This window comes from Theropithecus gelada, unplaced genomic scaffold (assembly GCF_003255815.1).
Source record: "Theropithecus gelada isolate Dixy unplaced genomic scaffold, Tgel_1.0 HiC_scaffold_15962, whole genome shotgun sequence".
NCBI lineage: Eukaryota > Metazoa > Chordata > Mammalia > Primates > Cercopithecidae > Theropithecus > Theropithecus gelada.
The window spans coordinates 44,144-63,302 of NW_020257727.1; the positions used below are offsets into that span (position 1 = coordinate 44,144).

At 50.3% G+C, this 19,159-nt stretch overlaps 1 protein-coding gene across 1 annotated transcript in view; it reads left to right on the forward strand.

Annotated features, from left to right (window-relative positions):
* The window catches only part of LOC112617244 (protein KIAA0556-like), a gene marked incomplete at its 3' end in the record, with an annotated part of 37,819 nt that extends 19,012 nt beyond the window's left edge, over window positions 1-18,807 (forward strand). Inside the window, exons 5-6 of the mRNA XM_025373985.1 lie at window positions 12,647-12,778; window positions 18,679-18,807. Of these exons, the coding sequence (XP_025229770.1) occupies window positions 12,647-12,778; window positions 18,679-18,807 (261 nt within the window). The remainder of the gene's footprint in view (window positions 1-12,646; window positions 12,779-18,678) is intronic.
* Between the last annotated feature and the right edge of the window lie 352 nt (window positions 18,808-19,159).

The following is a 19,159-nucleotide window of genomic DNA, read 5'->3' on the forward strand; positions in this document are numbered from 1 at the left end:
AAAAAAAAAAAAAAAAAAAAAAAAAAAAGAATTTGTGGCCCCTGGAGGATGGGAGGAATAGGCATTAGACTGCTCACTGGCTATGTGCCCTGGAGCTGGCTGTGTAACCTCTCTGAGCTGTGTGCCCCGGAGCTGGCTGTGTAACCTCAGTGAGCTGTGTGTTTTGGAGCTGGCTGAGTAACCTCTCTGAGCTGTGTGCCCCAGAGCTGGCTGTGTAACCTCAGTGAGCTGTGTGTTTTGGAGCTGGCCGTGTAACCTCCGTGAGCTATGTGTCTTGGAGCTGGCTGAGTAACCTCTCTGAGCTGTGTGCCCCAGAGCTGGCTGAGTAACCTCTCTGAGCTGTGTGTCTTGGAGCTGGCTGTGTAGCCTCTCTGAGCTGTGCACCCCAGAGCTGGCCATGTAACCTCCGTGAGCTGTGTGCCCCGGAGCTGGCTGTGTAACCTCTCTGAGCTGTGTGCCCCGGAGCTGGCCAGGTAATCTCTCTAAGTTATGTGCGCCAGATCTGGCCATGTGACTCCTGTGAGCTGTGTGCTCTGGAGCTGGCCATGTAACCAGTCTGAGCTTCAATTTCATCATCAGTGAAACCTCCCAGGGCTGCTGGAGTGGAGCATGTGCAGCGTGCATTACAGGTGGTCCATCAGCAGGGGATGCCTGCTGCTTCAGGTGGGAACAGGTGACAGACATGTCCAGAGGAATGGCTAAGAGCACAGACCCTGGAACCTTCCAGCAGCCCCAGTGCAAAGTCTTGGCTCCACCTCCTGCCAGCTGCACAGTGGCTAAGATGCTTAACCCCTTGGTGCCTGCTCTCTCATTTGTCATGTGGGGTTGGTAATGGTAATTAATGAGGGCAATTAATGAGGATCAGATGGGCCCATGTTTGGAGAGAGGCTGAAGCAGTGCCTGGCACAGGAGAAATAGTCAGTGAATGGTACTGACTGTTGTTGTTTTAATCAGTGGCGGGGCAGATGGGGAGGGCAGCTGGGCCTGGAGGCCTCAGGGCCCTTCACTCTAGTATGTTCCTTTGCTCACTCATACTTTACTTCATTCATTCTGTGCTCATGTATTGAGCACATACTCAGTTTTGGCACTTACAGCTGCCGGGTTTCGAGCAGTGAGGCCAGCCCTGACTTCCTGGAGCTCGTATTGATGGGGAGCAGGTGGGGAGGTTGGGAAGGCAAAGGACCAAAGGCAAGCAAGTGAGTCGGGAGACAGTGCTACGAAGGAAGGACAGAGGACAGCAGCCTGAAAGAGAAGGTGTCAGGGAAGCGTTTTTTCAGTGAGGGTGTGCAGCACAGCCTCCTAAGGGACCCCATCGCAGCCAGAGCCTGAGAGTTACCTGGAGCCAGCCCCGGAAAGATCTGTGGCTGGGGGAGTGTTTCAGGTGAGGGGACAGTGAGGGCAGTGGGCACTGGGCACAGGCTAAAAGGAGGCGGGGTGATCAGGACAGGCTGGCAGAAAGGGTGGAGATGAGGGTGTCAGGGTTGTAGGTAGGAAGAACCAGCCATGCGGGGCCTAGAAGACCACAGGAGGAAGTTTGGATTTCAATCTAAATGTGAGGAATTTCCAAGAGGGTTGAAACAGTAAAGCGCCATGTTTGGGTTCATGTTTTGGGTTCATGTGTGCAGAAAGGACCGCCCACGGGGGCAAGGGGCTACAGGAGGAGCAGGAAGCCTTTGAAGCAGGGCTCCCTCTCTCTCCACCAACCTTCCCCAGCCCCCGTCCTTGCACCTCTGTTCCCTGTCCCTGAGCTGCCGCCAACTCATAGCTTCAGTGTTCCCCTGATCCATTGTGCCTTCTCCACGTGTGGTTTTGCACTCCCTCCATATTTGTTAGTTGAAAGTTTCCAAGACAGAGACAGTCTGAATCTCTCAGGTCATCTCTTTCTCAGGGCATGGCTTGGGCTGCTCCTGCTTAGCCTGGATGAGGCACCCCCTCCTACCTCAGTCGGCTATGACTGGAGCCCCTCAGAAACCAGGTCATTTGATGTAAACCCTGCCTGCCGTGGCCACATGAGCAGGAACCATGAGTCCTGTAGCTTCTTGTCAAGAAGGCTGGAGGCAGAACAGTGAATAGGCTGGGCGTGCCAGCTATACTATTATTACCGTCATGAGGAAGACGGGCTGGATTGGTTTGCTCTGGCTCCAAGAAGTGGAGTTAAGTCCAAAGTTTCTCCATGGTAGACAGTCCATGGAGACAGAGTCTTGGGTGCGTGGCATGGAGAGGAAGACAATCTTTCTATCCTAACCCTTTTGGATGGGCTCCTGCCATGCTTAGAGGTAGCCGAGGGTAGGCAGAGTGGTCAAGGCAGCCAAGTCCCCAATGGCCAGTGGCCAGTTCTCAGAAGCTACTCCACCAAGAGAGGGACCACTGTCCCCTCCCAGTCTTGGGGTTTCTCTTGTAGGTCAGTGCCAACCGGGAGAGATCAGCAGGGCCACACGGTCGCCTTGTGTATTCACGTCGGTCATCTGGGGACACCGTGGTGGGATGCAGTGGTCCCAGTGCACAGTGAGCGCCTGCAGTCGCAGCTTTCTTCACAGTCCGCACAGCCCCCTTGCCTCCCCGTTCAGCCTCTAAACTCTCCTCCTGGCTTCCTGGCTGTCTTGCTGGATTTTTTTTTTTTTTTCTTTTTCTTCTTCTTCTTCTTTTTCTTCTTTTTTTTTTTTTTTAGACAGGTTCTTGCTATATAGCCCACACTGGTCTTGAACTCCCAGGCTCATGCGATCCACCCACCTTGACCTCCCAAAGTGCTGGGATTACAAGCGTGAACCACTGCACCCAGCCCTGAAACTCTCTTGAATCACACACCCTGTTTCTACTGACCAAGCCCAATCCATTCACTGCCTCCAGGAGAACAGGTTTCTCTTCTTATGATCTCACCCAATAGTAAGAAAGCACATTGGGGTAGAGCTGCCCTGACAGGAGGGGCTGCGTCAGGTGTACTGGCCTCCAGATCCTTTGGTCAGAAGGTTACCGAGTCATCCCAACGCTGCCTGCTGGCTAAGACGCTGATGACCTCCACCTGTAAAAACGCTTCCCGAACCCCTCCGATTCCTGGGGGTTTGGGGAAGATCATGGCGAGGGCTGTGTTGGGCTCCCGAGCTGCCGCCTTCCCTGTGGAATGGGCTGGTGGTGATATATGGCCTCTTATTCATACTGTCCTTTTCCCCCCACCACTTCTGGGCCTTAGATCTTTCTGCTGCTATCTGTGGATTAAGATTTATGGCTTCCTCAGCCTTGTAATACTTGGGTGGACAGCGGCCTAATCAACAGAGCCGTCGTTTACCAAAATGCTGTCAGATTTGATGAACGTCATCGGCTCTTAGCATTAAATTGCTAGTGAAGGGATTGGCCTTCCAGCAATTTACTGTGGGGTGGGCTTTCCTTAAAGGTCTCTAAAGCAAGTTCATTGCAATTGTTAAAGCAGAGGCTTTGCTCTCACTCAGCCACCATATCCTGTGTCCTGTTGTGGCCTGTGCAGCTTCAGCACCTTCAGAAAATCTCACAAGTGAAAATAGGAAGTGTTGGGGGCCCTGTCTCTTGTTATCTTCCTTCTGAGTTCTGAAACCCCTGCAGTGAGGACAACAAATGAAACAAGCCATAAAGCATTGGCCTTTCCAGTGACCTTGCACAACACAGACTGTCAGAGTGGGGAGCGCTGCTATTTCTAACAGATAAGACAAACCGGGGATGAACACATCAAGTCAGCCGGACCTCCCCACCCTAGACCTGCCTTTGTCAGTGTTTTAGAGCTCTCCTACCTCTAGAGGGAGCCATTTGCATACTGCACAACCTGCACAACCATGTGGGGCAGCCCCCAGCCTTGCTCTTTTTTTCTACTTGACAATAAGCTTTAATGCACACCTTTTAGAACACTTTGCGAAGAGGGGTGGCAGATATGAACAAGTAACTCTGGGCATGAACTGGGCTGAGTGTGGGCTGGGTATGAAATAAGCTGGCCTTGGGCTGGCAAAAAGGAACATGGATTTTGGAGTGTCAGGGCTTTTAAATCCTCCTCCTGCATATGATTGATACTGCCAGGGTCTACCCAGGTCTGGGTGCTGCAAGTAGGCAGGAAAGAGCAGCCGCTTCGAAACACCCACTCAGGTACAGCAGCGTGCCAAGCGGGGAGCCAGCCAGGTGCACAGTCATCATCCCTTGCAAGGGCGTGGAGGTGGGAGGCAGGGAGCCATGCACGGCCTGGGGGGCTGGGTTGGAACCTGCCAGCCCAGGCTGCTCACTGGAGGTGAGCCTTCCGTGTGGGCAGGGCTGCTTTCAATCTCCTCCCAGTGGTGGCAGAGGAGCCTCCCTGGGGCTGGGGGCGGGAGAGCAGGCCAGATGGAGGGACTATTTATTCCCCTCTCCAGCACCCACTCAGCATTAGAAACTCTTTCTGGACCACATTAATTTTGTCACATGTTGCTTCATAAACACATTCTCCCATTATGTGTGCTGTGTGACCTCCTTGAGGGCAGGGCATTGGTTTTAAAACATTTTTTTTTTTCTTTTTTGTATCTTCCTGTGTTTTCAAAACCTTGTATGCAGTCGGTGCTCAGTAAAAGCTTGCTGATTCAGTGCCTTAATGCCGACTGCAAACCTGGGTCCTGACACCTCCGCGAGGTGAGCAGTGGTGCTAAAGGGAAGATGGGAAAACCGTAGAAGAGAAAGAGGCCAAGCGCGGTGGCTCACGCCTGTAATCCTACTTAGTACTCTTAGACCACACTTCCAGTACTTTCGGCGACCGAGGCGGGTGGATCACCTGAGGTCAGGAGTTCGATACCAGCCTGGCCAACGTGGTGAAACCCTGTCTCTACTAAAAATACAAAAAAATCAGCCGGACGTGGTGGTGAATGTCTGTAATCCCAGCTACTCGGGAGGCTGAGGCAGGATAATTGCCTAAACCCGGGAGGCAGAGGTTGCAGTGAGCTGAGATAGCGCCATTGCCCTCCAGCCTGGGCAACAGAGTGAGACTCTGTCTCAAAAAAAAGAAGAGAGAGAGGCCAGGGCTTTCCTTGAACATTAGAGCTCTCTTTCATGCTTTCAATTCAAATCCAAGGCTAGCAGAGTTGTTCATCCCGATTCCTGTTATCTAGGGTCCAGGAGCTCAAACGATGTAATGGCCTATTCTTCATCTCTCAACTCCCCTGTGCCCCATGTGGTAGCAAGACAGGCCACCAGCAGCTGCCCACTTAGGTTCCGCCGCTCTGCTACCACGTCTCTTCCGCGCCCCAGAACCAGTCACCCAATCACTGGGGGCCAGGGGAATCGCATACTCTGATTGGCTAGACCTGGGTCACGTGCTCATCCACCCCTGGCGACGGCTCAGTGCCATGTGAACCTCTTGGGGCCCGGGCAGGAAGTGGGGAGCAAGACACCATCTCAAAAAGCAAAAGTAGGGTGCTTTTACCAAACAGGGCTTTTACCAAACACAGGGGAGTGTGTGCTGGACAGGCAGAAACAACGGCTTCCACAACAAAGCCCCGTCAATCTCCTGATATGCTATTGGAAATTGAATGTGCGTGCGTATAAATTACCTGGGATCTTGCTCAGATTCACATTCTGATTCCCAGGGCAAAGGAGGAGCCTGGAATTCTGCATTTCTCACAAATTCCCAGGAGATAACCAGTGCTGCTGGTCCGTGGACCACACTTAGAGTAGCAGGGCCCTAGTCCGGGCCCCCTTTCTCTGGACAAAGGACTAGAAACCCATGGGGAGGCCAGGCAACACCCCAGGCCCTGGCCAGTGCTGGTGAGTCAGGCAGCTATTCAGGCCTGGGCCCCGTGCCCCGTGGTCCCTTCTCCTTGTCCCCACTCAAGCCATCTCTTCCCCAGCTGGAAGGCCTCCTAGTGTTTGGATGTTAATTGAGTAGTTTCTGGGGAGGAGGGAGGAGCGTTCTAGGAGGTATGGTGGAAAATTCAAATCAATGATGAACTTCAAAGCCTTTACAGCTTCATCTCAGTCGAGGCAGGAAGACCTCCAGGAATCTCCGGGACTGGAAACGGTCGGTGTTGGTTATATGTTTGGGTAGTGCTTTCCTTCCACGGGCCCTAGCGCCGAGGCTAACGCATGTGCTAAGAGCGAGTTGATGGGGCCTGGGAGGAAGCTGCGCCATATGTGGAGCTGGAGCCCAGGGCAACATGGGACAGATGGTCAAGCCGAGGAGCGAAGAAAGTGGAAACAGCAGGGGCCACTGGGAGTCCGGAGGGGCATCTGCAAGCAACCTGTCTTCTATAGGAAGGCGGGGTCGTGCTGCACCCCACCTCCTCCCTGTTCTCCCAGGGAGAATCCCTAGCTGCTTTTCTTCAGCCCTTTCCACCGTCTCTCTAAGATCTTTTCTTCAAATGGTCTGTAACTCAGCCCCTGCCTCCTTTTTTGTGTTAGATATGCTCGGGAAATTCCTCCTCTTTTTTTCTTTTTTTCTTTTCTTTTTGTTTTTCTTTTTCTTTTGTGTTTTTTTGTTTTTTGTTTTTTCTTTTTGGTTTTTTTTTTTTGAGATCTCGCTCTGTTGCCCAGGCTGGAATGAAGTGGTGTGATCTCGGCTCACCGCACCCTCTGCCTCCTGGGTTCAAGCGATTCTGCTACCTCAGCCTCCTGAGTAGCTGGGATTACAGATGTGTGCCACCATGCTGGCTAACTTTTTGCATTTTTAGTGGAGACAGGGTTTCGCCATGCTGGCCAGGCTGGTCTCAAACTCCTGGGGCCTCAGGTAGCCTGCCTGCCTCGGCTTCCCAAAGTTCTGGGATTACAGGTGTGAGCCACCGCACCCAGCCAGGGAAATTCTCTAATGCCTGTCCAAAGGCCACTGTAGCCCAGGCTGGACACATTGTTTCTTAATTTTTTTTTTTTTTGTAGAGACAAAATCTCACCATGTTGCCCAGGCTGCTCTCAAAATCCTGTCCTCAAACAACCCTTCCGCCTCGGCCTTCCAAAGAGCTGGGATTAGAGGTGTGAGCCACCACACCCAGCCCAGGTAGGGCACATTTATTCTTCAACATGCCTGCTGGGGGCAGTACAGCATGGTGATTTAGAACAAGGGTTCATCCACAACTATAGCCCTTGGGCCAAATCTAGCCTCAGCCCGTATTTGTAAATAAAGTGTTATTGGAACACAGCCATGCCCATTTCTTTAGTCACTGCCCATGGCTGCTTTTGAGCTGCAGTAGGGTTGCTGAGTATCCTAACAGAGACCATATAGCTTGCAAAGTCTAAAATACTCTCTGGCCCCTTATAGGAAGTATCGGCCCATCTTTGGTTTAGTGTCAGGTCTGTGATTAGGCTGTGCAACTTCCTCGCTGTGTGGCCTTGGGCAAGTGGCCTACACCCTTGTGACTCAGTTTCCTCCTTGGGTTGCTTTGAGAACTAAATGAGCAGCCAGGCGCTGTGGCTCACGCCTGTAATCCCAACACTTTGGGAGGCCAAGGCGGGTGGATCACCTGAGGTCAGGAGTTTGAGACCAGCCTGTCCAACTTGGCAAAACCCTGTCTCTACTAAAAATACAAAAATTATCTGGGCCCAGTGGCGGGCATCTGTAATCCCAGCTACTCAGGAGGCTGAGGCAGGAGAATTGCTTGAACCCAGGAGGCAGAGGTTGCAGTGAGTCAAGATTGCCCCGCTGCACTCCAGGCTGGGTAACAGTTAGAGTGAGACTGTCTCAAAAAAAAAAAAGAAACTAAATGAGTGAATGCACCTGAGTGCTTGGAGTGGCACCCAGTGACATGGCACATAGTGTGAAAGCATTGATGGGGGAGCGGGGCATTGTGAACTTGGATCTGAAAGGAGTTCTGTCTAAACTACTAGAATCCGGTAGGTCAGTAAGACTCTGACATCATTTTCTTCATCATCTAGATAATCCTTAGGTTTACTAAACCTGCAGGGAATTGAATATTACAGGGGGCGAAGGATTCTAACTCCAGGGCTTCAAGGGAAATGCATGTCCTAATTACCACCAACACCACTCCCCCTTTTTCTTCTTTTTTATTTTTATTTTTTTGCTGCTTCTAGGACAGTTCTAGGAAATTGCTTTTTCTAGGGCCAATTTCTCCCTAGTTCATCTTCCAGAGACATAATCTTTTTTTTTTTTTTTACAGAGTCTCACTCTGTTGCCCAGGCTGGAGTACAGTAGCAAGATCTCGGCTCACAGCAACCTCCACCTGCCAGGCTCAAGCGATTCTCCTGCCTCAGGCTCCCAAGTACCAGGGACTATAGGCACATACCACCACACCTGGCTAATTTTTGTATTTTTGGTAGATACAGGGTTTCACCATGTTGGCCAGGCTGGTCTCGAACTCCTAACCTCTAGTGATCTGCCCGCCTCAGCCTCCCAAAGTGCTGGGATTACAGGTGTGAACCACTGTGCCCGGCCAAAGACATAATCTTGATCATGCCTTCCCCAGCCCCTCCTAACTCCAGAGCCTTCTATGATAACAGCCCTAGTGGGCATCTGGCTGGGTGCCACCCCCATTCATAGGCTCCCACAGAGGGCTTCTCTCTCAATTTCCCCCTGCGTCATTTTTCTTTTAGTCACTTGTCCTTCTCTGAGCCCTTCTTTGCTCACTTTTTCTTTAGAGACAGGATCTCGCTTTGTCACCCAGGCTGTAGCATAGTGATGTGATCATAGCTCACTGCAGCCTCGAACTCCTGGGCTCAAGTGATCCTCTTGCCTTGGCCTCCCAAGTAGTTGGGACTACAGGCACGTATCACCACACCCGGATAATTTATCTATTTATTTTTTTAGCGATGAGGTCTCACTATATTGCCCAGATTGGTTTCAAACTCCAGGACTCAAGCAGTCCTCCCATCTCAGCCTCCCAAAGTGCTGGGATTACAGGCATGAGTCACCTTGCCCAGCCCCATTACCCTTGAGTACCCCTTATGTGAGTCTTAGAGTTCATGCACATACTCTGTATCCTGTTCTATCTTTCAGCAATAGGGCCAGGACAGGGTGAAGTAAGTAAGGCACCTGGAGCAGAATATTAAAGGAGGCCTCATGCTCAGATTTGTGCATGGGCGGGTCGGTGCCTGAGAGTGAGACCCCCTTCAATATCACACCCTGAGCACCTTGCTTCCCTCAAGCCAGCCCTGGCCCTGCTTACTGAGTCCAACACAATCAGCTTTACCTCCAGCCTCAGAGCAGGTGGCAGTTTCTCTGGTTCACTACCAGAGGACATGGTTGGCTGGCTTTTGGGGGCTATGCCAAATGAAACATACACCTGAGAGGCAGTCTAGTGACCTGTGCAGAGTTGATGCCATGTAAATAGGTGTAGCCCTGAGGTGCTGTGTGCCAAAGCCCCAGCCGAGGGCTCACCTGCGTCGCTGCGTGTCATCTTTGTGGCAGCCCTCTAATGAAGATTCATGAGTGCCGTCTTAACAGATTTGGAAGCCGGTGCTCAGGGAGGCTAGGTGACTTGCTCAAGGTCACACAGGGAGTAAGCATCAGAGTTCCAGGAATTGCGTAGCCTGCCTGAGTCTAGAACCCAGGCCCTTCACCACACAGGAGCCACAGTAACAGAAACACAAAAGTAACAAGTGGCCAGCGTGGGTTAGCAAGTGGGATGGAGTTGAGCTGCTTGCAACAGAAACTAGAATACTGCAGCTTAGAGACCACAGCTGCTGTTTTCCTCACTTGTGAACAATGCATTTGGAGGCACGCTGGTGGCATGGGTGGGTGATGCCACCAGGAACCCAGCTCTTCTGTTGCACTGGGCCTTCTTTGGTGTGTGGCTTTCTTCCTCATTCTCACGAGATAACTTCTGTGTTCCCAAACATCCCATCCCCATTCCAGCCAGGAAGAAGGGTAGAAGGGTAAAGGGCAGAAGTCCTGTCTGCACTGAGTCTCTACTGATTACCAGGAAGACAGAGTTTTCTCTGAAGCTCTGCCTTGTAGACTCCTAACCACTAGCATTGCCACACGTGGATCTCATGGCCATCCCTAGCTGCAAAGGCCCCCAGCAATGTGACCATCTTAGTGGGGCACAGGGCCACCTCAGTAGAGTCAGGCAGCCGACAGATACTGGGTAGGCAGAGAGCATTGTCTCCAAAGCTAGTTAGGGTTTGGATGCATGGAACAGATTTGGGAGGATGGTATTCGGATTGGGAGAACAGCGTGAGCAGAGGCACAAAGGTGGGAGAGTTTAGGGTACAAGGGAGGGCCAAGACTGTCACAGATACCTTTATTCATCTTCACACTGGTTTAAGCAAAAAAGGAGAATATTTCAGTGGGGCTTGCTTCAGGTGCAGCTGGATCCAGGGGTTCTAAAACCCATCAGGACTCTGCTTCAGCCTCTCAGCTCTCTTTGCTCTTTGTTAGGGATAGGATGGTCCCCAGCAGCTCCTGATAGACGTCCCTCTAGCTTCACATCCCGCAGGAAGAGAGCACCTCCTTCCCATGGCTCTAACAGGAATCCAGGGCTGTTCTCGTTGCTGCCTTAGGTCTGTTTCTATCCCTGAACTGGCTGGCCGTAGTGTGTTGTGAGGGTGGAATGGGCAGATTGGCCAGGCCTGCCTCAAATCCCCACCATGGGGCCACATGTGGACTGAGAGTTGGGAGGAAATTGGGTCCCAGAGGAAAACAAGGGAGGTGTTTCCCGAAGGACACAGCCTGGAAGCTGGACTGATGGAGCTGCAGATCCAAAAGCCCCAGAAGCCCTTTTGTTTGGCCTAATTATCAGGTGTGTGGTTGTCTGTGCAGCAACCAGGGCAGGAAGGTGGGCTGTGGCCACATTGTAGGGAACCTTGCATGCCAGGTATATCAGTTAAAGTACAGGTTTGGCTGCTCCAGCAGGGAGACACAAATACCAGTGGCTTGAACAGCATGAAAGCTGTTGTCTCTGACACAACACTGCTTAGATGGGAGCACTCGCCCTGCTCCATGCGGTCACCGAGGAACGCCTGTTACTCTGACCATCCTCCAGATGTTGCTTTCCTTCCCCCAGCACCAGTCACCTCACTCCCACCTCCCCATTGCAGCTGGCAGGAGAAGCTGCAGGGCTTGGGGAGGCTGGTCCCTGCCCTTTAAGGAGACACCTGGAAGATGCAATTCACATCCCTCCCTCCCACCCACAGCTCGTGAGTCAGAATGTGTTCACGCGGTTCCTCTTAGCTACAGGGGAGGCTGGGACTCCATATGCACATCTGGAACTCCAGGCAATAGAAGAACAGGAAAGTGGACATTGGAGGGGACTCTGTAATCGGCCACACCGATCACACAATGAGTTTCCTTCCCAAAGAACGATCCAAGGATTACTAGAAAAAAGAGAGGCCCCAGTCTGAAGTGTCCACAGTCCAGAAAGTTTGGGAAATATCCCATACTGTATTTCATTTTAGGATATCTGCAGTGTGCATGTGTAGGCCAGGGTTTCCCAAACAAGTCTAATCACAAAGCCCCCCCTTTCTTTTATTTAAAGACAGGGTGTCACATTGTCATCCAGGCTAGAGTGCAGTAGTGCGATCTTGGCTCACTGCAGCCTCGAACTGCTGGGCTCAAGCGATCCTCCCACCTCAGCCTCTGGAGTAGCTAGGACTACAGGCACACACTACCAACCTGGCTAATTTTTTTTTTTTTTTTTTGAAATGGAGTTTTGCTCTTGTTGCCCAGGCTGGAGTGCAATGGCGTGATCTCGGCTCACTGCAACCTCTGCCTCCCGGGTTCAAGCGATTCTCCTGCCTCAGCCTCCTGAGTAGCTGGGATTACAGGCAAGCGCCACCACACCCGACTAATTCTGTATTTTTAGTAGAGACGGGGTTTCTCCATCTTGATCAGGTTAGTCTCAAACTCCTGACCTCAGGTGATCCGCCCACATCAGCCATCCAAAGTGCTGGGATTACAGGTGTGAGGCACCAGGCCCTGCCACCTGGTTAATTTTTTAATTTTTTGTAGAGATGGGAGTCTCACTATGTTGCCTAGGCTGGGCTCCAACTCTTGGCCTCAAGTGATCCTCCTGCCTCGGCCTTCCAAAATCCTGAGATTACAGGCATGAGCTACCATGCCTTGACCACAAAGCCCTTTTTGAGAAGTTTAACACCTACTAAAAGTCTCCTGATAAAGAATTTCCAACTGGCTGGGCGTAGTGGCTCATGCTTGTAATCTCAGCAGTTGGGGAGGCCGAGGTAAGCAGATCACTTAAGGCCAAGCGTTCAACACCAGCCTGGCCAACGTGGCAAAACCCCGTCTCTACTAAAAATACAAAAATTCGCCGCGTGGTTGCCGTTGTCTGTCATTCCACCTACTCAGGAGGCTGAGGCAGGAGAATTACTTGAACCTGGCGGGTAGAGGTTGCAGAACCAAGACTGCACCATGGCACTCCAGCTTGCACAACAGAGTGAGAAGTAAAAAACCAAAAAGCAAAACAAACCAAAAAAAACCAGAATTTCCAACCGAAAAGTTATTTAAAAAAATTCTCCTGCACGTTCTTTGGATAGCAGGAAGCAGTAGACTGTTGAGCGAGGTGGCATGGCCATCCAGTGCTGGCCTGGATGAGAAGGAGGTCTGTGGCCCATGCCCATCGTGACACCACTGCTGTTGTGTGCAGGCACACCACCCTTGGTATCTAAGCCCGTAGATCCTGGCTGCACCTCTCCAGCGCCAGTCCCTGCCCCGCAGAGGAATAGACCTCATTCCACCTTATCTGAGACGGTCTGCATTTTTGTACAGAAATCTGTGCAGATCAGAACAGAAGCTGGCCCGCGGCTCCACATCGAACCTCCTGTGGACTATTCTGATGATTTTGAGCTGTGTGGGGATGTGACTGTCCAGGCAAACAACACTTCTGAGGATCGTCCGCAGGTAGGGATGACCTTGGCCTTGCGCTCGGGGCACCTGAAGGACGGTGAGGCTCGGTGCTGCAGTGGCCTCTCGGGGCACTTTCTGACGTTTATTTATTCTGTCCTTCACTCGCCACTGTGTTCCTTCACTCTTGCGTTCATTTCACACAGTTTGATGAGCAGACCTTGGGCTAGAGGTCAGCATTCAGAGGCATCCAGTGACCAGGGGTCGGTGAGGCCAGGGTCTGACCTCTAAGGGTCACTAGCACATAGTCCCTGTACAGCGAGAGAATGCAGAAGTTGGGGCAGAGCATGGTGCAGACAGAGGAGGGAGAGGATCCTGGAAGGCTTCCTAGAGGAAGTGACTTTTGTCTTGGGCCCTAAAAGCTGGGTAAGAGTTTGAGGGGCAAGTTGGTGAGGGCAGGCAGGAATTGCTGATGCTCAGCCTGTCCACCTATGTATACTTGCACCTGATGAATATTCCACATACCACCCCCAGGGCAGCAGGAGCCACAGGTTTAAAAGCCTAGAGGCCTACACAGCTTTAGCTTGGAGTCCATGTCGGTTTAACAGCTTACAAAGTTGACAACAGGACATTTTACTCCCCTTCCTCAGATTGCCATTTCATTCCTGAAATCCTTTGAACTGCAAAAGTATATCCCAGTCCTTCCTTCCACAAGCATCTGTTAAGCACCTCTCACTGACCATCAGGCTGTGTCCTAGGCACCAGAGATTCAGAAATGAACAAAACTGAAGAGGTGCCTATACTTTTTTATTTTTGTATTATTTTTTTAAAGACGGAATTGTGCTCTGTCACCCAGGCTGGAGCGCACTGGTACGATCATAGCTCACTGCAGCCTTGAACTCCTGGGCTCAAGCCATCCTCTCACCCCAGCTTCCTGAGTAGCTGGGATTACAGGCATGGGCCGCACCCAGTGAGGTGCCTGTTTTTAAGCAACTTATGTTCCAAAGGGGAGACAGACAATGAAGAAAAAAGCGAGAAATAAATGATGAGATCCTTTCAGGTATCAATAAGTTCTCTGAAGAAAACAGAAGAGAAAGATGGGACAGCAAGATGCCGTGGGAGAGAAGGCAGTGTTAGCCAAGAGAGAGAGAGAAGGCAGGCCTCTTTCCAGCATGACATTTCAGTTGAAGCATGATGGATTAGGAGTGACCTGGGGCCAGGCGCTGTGGCTCACGCCTGTAATCCCAGCACTTTGGGAGGCCAAGGTGGGCAGATCACCTGAGGTCAGGAGTTCAAGACCAGCCTGGCCAACATGTTGAAACCCCATCTCTACTTGTAATACAAAAATTAGCTGGGCGTGGTGGTGTGTGCCTATAATCCCAGCTGCTTGGGAGGCTGAGACAGGAGAATCACTTGGACCCGGGAGGCGGGGGTTGCAGTGAGCCAAGACTGCACCACTGCATTCCAGCCTGGGCGATAGAGTGAAACTGTGTCAAAAAAAAAAAAAAAAAAAAGGAGTGTCTCAGCAAGGACCAATGAGAAAGGCATTCCAGATAGAGGAAGCAGCAAGTGCAATAGCTTGAGGCCAGGCTTGTTCAAGGAGCAGGATGCAGGCACAGTGTGAACGAGGGGGATAAAGAACAAAGGAAAATTAGGTGCACTGGGGCAGAACAGACCTGGGCCAGGGTGGAAGTAGGAGTGGATAGTTGGGGTTTACTCCAAGGGCATTATTTTTATAAATAGAATGAGTAGATCATCTCCATAGTTATGTAGAAGCAAAATTATCCAGAGGTGGTAGGTCAAAGTCAAGTTGCTAAGCCAGACCCTGCCCTGTTTGCCAGAGCGGCGTTTGTTCAACTCTGGGTCCCAGCTGCAGATTCAGTGACGTCACCACAAAGGCAGTCTTGCTTCTGCGTGTCACTTTTATGAAGTGAGAAGCACTCTTACAGGAGATGGGAATGCTGTCCAGGAAATGTTCCTCTGATTTTGGTTGCATGCTTGCGCTTCCTTATTTGCTGATAAAGGAAAGACAGATAAAGAGCAAGGATCACTTCGTTTCACATCCTGGTTGCAAAAAACCCCAGTATGTTGGAAATTTTTGTTTCCCTGAAACAGAACATAAAAGTCCTTTTCTATGGAACGATCCAACGACTTTGTTTCTCTGCCTAGTCCATTAAAGTGGGGTTAAACAGTAGGCAAAATTGTGGACTTTATTACCTTTAAAACTCAAATCCCAAACAACACAGACAATCTGCTTTTGAACCAAACCGCCCCCTGCTCAGGATCAGTCTGTGCAAAACAGCCATCAATTTCTCTTAATTGGGAGGCTGGTTTTTAGCCAAGCACAGTCTGTTACAGTCCCAGCCCCAGATGTGTGTGTGCCCTTCAAACAAGAGGCCGTGGTAGTTTGCCTTTGGTCAAGCATTGGGCACCTCTCATTAAATTAACATACAGCCCTTCCTTTGCGAGCTCCCAAGCTCCCCACAAGGCGAGGCAGCAGCATTAAGTCCCATTAGCATCCTTTTGTGCACGTGCTCCGCATAGGCATTCCTGCTGCTCCGCCAGCACTTAATTTTCTCCACTCTGAGTGCTTGATTATATTTCTCTCTCTTCTTTTTCCCCATCTTGAGGGGGCACTCCATAAGGCTTCACAGTCAATTTCCTCTTGGAGTTATTTTCCTGCAAAGTGAAAGAATAAAATGGCAATGCCAGTTTTCAGCAAAGGCAGAAGCCTTAAGAGATGCAATCTGAACAGGGGAAAAAAAAGAGGCACGTGGCTAAGTATACTCAGCCACCTCACACCGTTTGCAAGCGCAGCCTGAAATGGAGCAAGAGGAAATGCATGTCCGCATGTGTACTTTTCATCTGACCTTCACTGTTGAAACACACCAGCCTCTCGCCTTTAATCACATCTTCCGTGAACTTCAATTTCATAGCTTCTCTGAGTTCACAGACTGGCTTGCTGCAGACATGTTCTGTTGCCCTCCACCTCGTTGACTTGTACATTGCTTTTAAAAGATGTGAATTACTAGCTGACATTTTAATTAATTAATTTATTTTTTTGAGACATTGTCTCACTCTGTCACCCAGGCTGGAGTGCAGTGGTGCGATCTCAGCTCACCGCAACCTCTGCCTCCTAGGTTCAAGCGATTCTTCTGCCTCAGCTTCCTGAGTAGTTGGGATTACAGGTGCTGACCACCACGCCTGGCTAATTTTTGCATTTTCAGTAGAGATGGGGTTTCACCATGTTGGCCAGACTGGTCTCGAACTCCTGACCTCAGGTGATTTGCCTGCCTCACCCGCCCAAAGTGCTGGGATTACAGGCATGAGCTACCACACCCAGGCAAGGGGTCCACATTCTTATACACCAACAGTGACCAGAGCTGAGAAACAGCTGTCCCCTTACTTAGATGTGTGTGCTCCAGTGTGCCACCATCCTGGGTACCATTCCAGACACTGAGGATAAGGCAGAAGATAAACAAGTGTATAATGTGTAAGGAGACAACAGGGCTGATAAGAAAAATAAAATAGGAAGGGGAAGAGAAAAATAGCTAGGGACTGCTATTTTATATGGAGGGTGCAGGGGCTCCCCTTGATGAGGTGATACTTAAGTAGAGGTGAGGTCAGAGAAGCAGCCACGGGTCAGTTGCACGGGGCTTGAGGGCAAAAATAAAGATATGGGATTCTCCTTAAGTTTGAGGGGAAACCATCATAGGGTTTAAACTGTTTTACATCTCTGGTGAAAGGAAGACACTGCTTTCCAGAGAGTTCCGCCAAAGTGCCAAGTCTTAGTTATGTTGGCTTTCCTGGGGACATGGCTGTACGCTGCAATGGATGATATGTTCGCCCTTTCAGTGGTATCGTCTCTGGCCAGGCGCCGTGGCTCACATCTGTAATGCCAGCTCTTCGGGAGGCGAAGGGTCGCTTAAGATCAGGGGTTTGAGACCAGCCTGACCAACATGGTGAAACCCCATCTCTACTAAAAATACAAAAATAAGCAGGCGTGGTGGCACACATCTGTAATCCCAGCTACTCAGGAGGCTGAGACAGGAGAATCACTTGAACCTAGGAGGCAGAAGTTACAGCGAATCAAGATTGAGCCACAGTACTCCAGCCTGGGGGACAGAGTGAAACTCCATCTCAAAAAAAAAAAAAATTGTCTCCATTGATGTATCAGGAATGAAGCAAAGTGTGCATGTTAAAAAATTATGGTACTTATTTTCCTGATAATGCATAATTGATACAAAAAATTCAAATCCCACAAGGCTACCGTAAGCGATAATTATGCCACTGCACTCCAGCCTGGGTGACAGAGCAAGATCCCGTCTCTAAAAGGAAAAAAAATCAAATGATACAAAGAAAAGAAAAGTCCTTTCATAATCCCACTGCCCCAGAGATAATTATTGTGAGTAGATGGGTAGATAACTATCTGGACTAAAAATAGCATATTTCATTATATCCAAGAAGAGATCATTGATCCAGAATATCCTGGACCTGTCTCGTTCCCAGTGAGTGGTGTCTCCCACGTCTACTTACCTCTGAAGTCACTGAGAGCATGATAGGTGACAGGAACACAGGGCCACCCTGACGTCTTCTGGAATGCCTTCTGAGCGTTCTTTCCACTGGGTGGATGGTGGCATGGGGTGAGTCGGGTTTTTTCCCACAATAACAGTTCACTGTCTTAAAGTCATTGTTATTGCTGACATTTATAAACGACTAAAGGCCACCATCCTTGGCCAGCCCACCCCAACCCCACCCCCAGCCAGGCTCCGCAGCACATCCTTTCAGTCTTCCTTCATTCATTCCAGTGATGAGACCTAGGGCAATTTCAATGCGTGGGGTTACCATAGCAGGAACTTAGGGCAGTTCCTGCGGTTTGGGGTTACCATATAAATGACCTCTGAGTGGGTGCCTTTTTAACATTTTTGGTGGTTATTTTCACATAAATAGGATTATACCGTCCATGCTATTTGATTATCCCACTTTTTTTTTTTTTTTTTTTTTTTTTTTTTTTTTTTTAGACAAAGTCTCGCTCTGCCACCCAGGCTGGAATGCAGTAGTACAATCACAGTTCACTGCAACCTCTACCTCCCGAGTTAAAGCAGTCATCCTGCATCAGCCTCCCTGACAGCTGAGACAACAGGCACTCACCACCACGTCTAGCTAATTGTTGGGGGGTTTTTTGGTAGAGATAGGATCTCATATCCCACTATGTTACCCTGGCTGGTCTTGAACTCCTGGGCTCAAGCAATCCTCCCACCTCAGCCTCCCAAAGTTTCAGTTATTACAGGGCTAAGCCACCATGCCCAGCCCCATTTACTTACTTACTTATTTGTTTATTTAAAGACGGAGTCTTGCTCTGTCGCCCTGGCTGGAGTGCAGTGGCGAGATCTCGGCTCACTGCATCCTCTGCCTCCTGGGTTCAAGCAATTATCCTGCCTTATCCTCCCACGTAGCTGGGACTATAGGCAAGCGCCACCACACCTGGCTAATTTTTGTATTTTTAGTAGAGATAGGATTTCACCATGTTGACCAGGCTAGTCTCGAACTCCTGACCTCAGGTGATCGGCCTGCCTCAGCCTCCCAAAGTGCTGGGATTACCGATGTGAGCCACTGTGCCCGGCCTCCCATTTTTTAAAAAACTCAACAACATACCTTGGCCATCTTTCTACACTGGTACTCACTCAACTGCCATACAGCTCCATGGGTTAGAGCACTGTTTTGGGAGTTGGTGGCCTGAGTTTGGATCCTGGTGCATTGACTGGCTGTGTGCCAGCAATGGTGTTGATGTAGCAGAAATGAGAGCGATCAGATCCACTTCAGGAGCAAGAGCAGAGGGTAATTCAGTGAGGAAAGGGATGGGAGGCAGGGAGACCAACAGAAGAGCGAGGCCCCAGCACGTCTTCAGGGACAGGAAGTTGCTTTTACCATGCCCAGTTCCCTGTGCTTATTCGTAGGATACCAAATCTCCCACCAGCACCAAGCCCTGTGGTTTTAACATCTCCCTTCTGAATGCATGTGGACATTCTGACCCTTCAAGCAGCGTGGACAAAGAAAGGATCCTCTTAACTATTCAGGATGTGATGGTAAGATCAGTTTTCAGCATCCTAACCCCTAAGGGCTGGGGATCTTTTCCATAGCCAAGCAGCTGTGCCTGCCATAAGATGGACTCCATGAGAGAATCTAAGTGAACCGCAGGGCAGGCACGGTGGCTCATGCCTGTAATCCCAGCACTTTGGGAGGCTGAGGCGGGAGGATGGCTTGGGCTCGGGAGTTAGAGACCAGCCTGGGAAACATAGCAAGACCTTGTCTCGACTAAAAGTTTAAAAAATTTGCTGGGTGTGATGGCGTGTGCCTACAGTCCCAGCTACTTGAGAAACTGAGGCTGGAGGATCACTTGAGTCCAGGAATTCAAGGTTGCAGTGAGCTATGATTGTG